The 1,229-nt window shown below is 40.1% G+C and overlaps 1 protein-coding gene across 1 annotated transcript; it reads right to left on the bottom strand.

The window, feature by feature from the left end:
- Positions 1 to 71: 71 nt before the first annotated feature.
- Positions 72 to 1,223, bottom strand: LOC108357307 (probable lysine-specific demethylase 4B). The gene is made up of 3 exons (XM_017608397.1): positions 707 to 1,223; positions 552 to 621; positions 72 to 409 (listed from the first exon to the last, which is right to left on the bottom strand). The coding sequence occupies exons 1-3, from the start codon at positions 1,142 to 1,144 to the stop codon at positions 123 to 125; spliced, it is 795 nt and encodes a 264-aa protein (XP_017463886.1). The 5' UTR covers positions 1,145 to 1,223; the 3' UTR covers positions 72 to 122.
- Positions 1,224 to 1,229: the final 6 nt, after the last annotated feature.

The raw sequence follows: 1,229 nt of genomic DNA on the forward strand, positions 1-1,229 counted from the left end.
TTGAATTCATCTAAATTTTTTCACTTCCATCAATATTTCAAGTAAAATACTTTTTTAACATATGAAATTTTTCACTTTCACCCTTTCTCCAGTTAAGCCAGTTTTTTACCAAAAACAAAATCTCACGCGAAATCACTTACTTTACTCACTGGCACATCGTGCTGCTTCAACACTTGCGGGCTTATCAATGTCATTTTATGCCGTAAATAAGCATTGCAATTTTGATAGCTCGCTGGAAAGTATTGATTCGCGACCTTCTCCAATTTGCGACCGTGTTCGGGTGGCACGACATACCACGTTTTCGGTGCGCCAAAGTGCAAATAGTTTATTGAATAGAGATCCATATCTTCAGTATGCCAGGCGAATGTGGTCTTCCACATGCCAAAATATAAATACGCTGTATTCACACCATCAATTTGTATGCCATAATCTTCGTTGACAAAGTCGAGANCCAAAGTGCAAATAGTTTATTGAATAGAGATCCATATCTTCAGTATGCCAGGCGAATGTGGTCTTCCACATGCCAAAATATAAATACGCTGTATTCACACCATCAATTTGTATGCCATAATCTTCGTTGACAAAGTCGAGAATTGTGCCAAGGCGATTTATATTCCAGCTCTTTGGAGTATAAGTGAGTGGCATACATTTGTGTATGAGTTGAAAAGTAGATCCAAATTATTATTAATTTTTTAAGCATACTTACATCCTGATCCGTATCTGTGATGCTACCACTAACATCCGCACCATAGATCGGCGCCACATACGTAATATTTTTCCAATATTTACGCTCGAGATCTTCATAATCAAAATGTTTGGGCGTTTGATAGCGCTCCGTGGATGCTAGCTCACTGAATTGCTTCACTGTGAGCGGCTTCTTTTGTATATTGATTTGTTGGTAGAGACCCTGTTTGCCGGTGACAACCTGACAAATCGGCGCCGGTATAGTAATTTTGAGCGCATCCAAATCCTCATAACCACTTCGACGTGGTACCCATTCTGGTGGTGGCACCACTTTCGCCAAACCAGCTTTGTGTGCGCCCTGAGATTCCATGAAGGCCACGTATTTGGGAAAATTTTTGAATTCTTCCCAAGTTGGTCGAAAGACCATAATACGGGGCACATCCGTATTGGAGGAGGACATTTTGTTTTCGCTGCGTTGCGTTTGAACTTAGGGCAATACTTTTCGAACAAGTGCTATAACCGTTATAAAAACGGTTATTTTGTTA

Source organism: Rhagoletis zephyria, unplaced genomic scaffold (genome assembly GCF_001687245.7).
Source record: "Rhagoletis zephyria isolate East Lansing unplaced genomic scaffold, Rhagoletis_zephyria_1.1 Rzeph_scaffold_74245, whole genome shotgun sequence".
Taxonomy (NCBI): Eukaryota; Metazoa; Arthropoda; class Insecta; order Diptera; family Tephritidae; genus Rhagoletis; species Rhagoletis zephyria.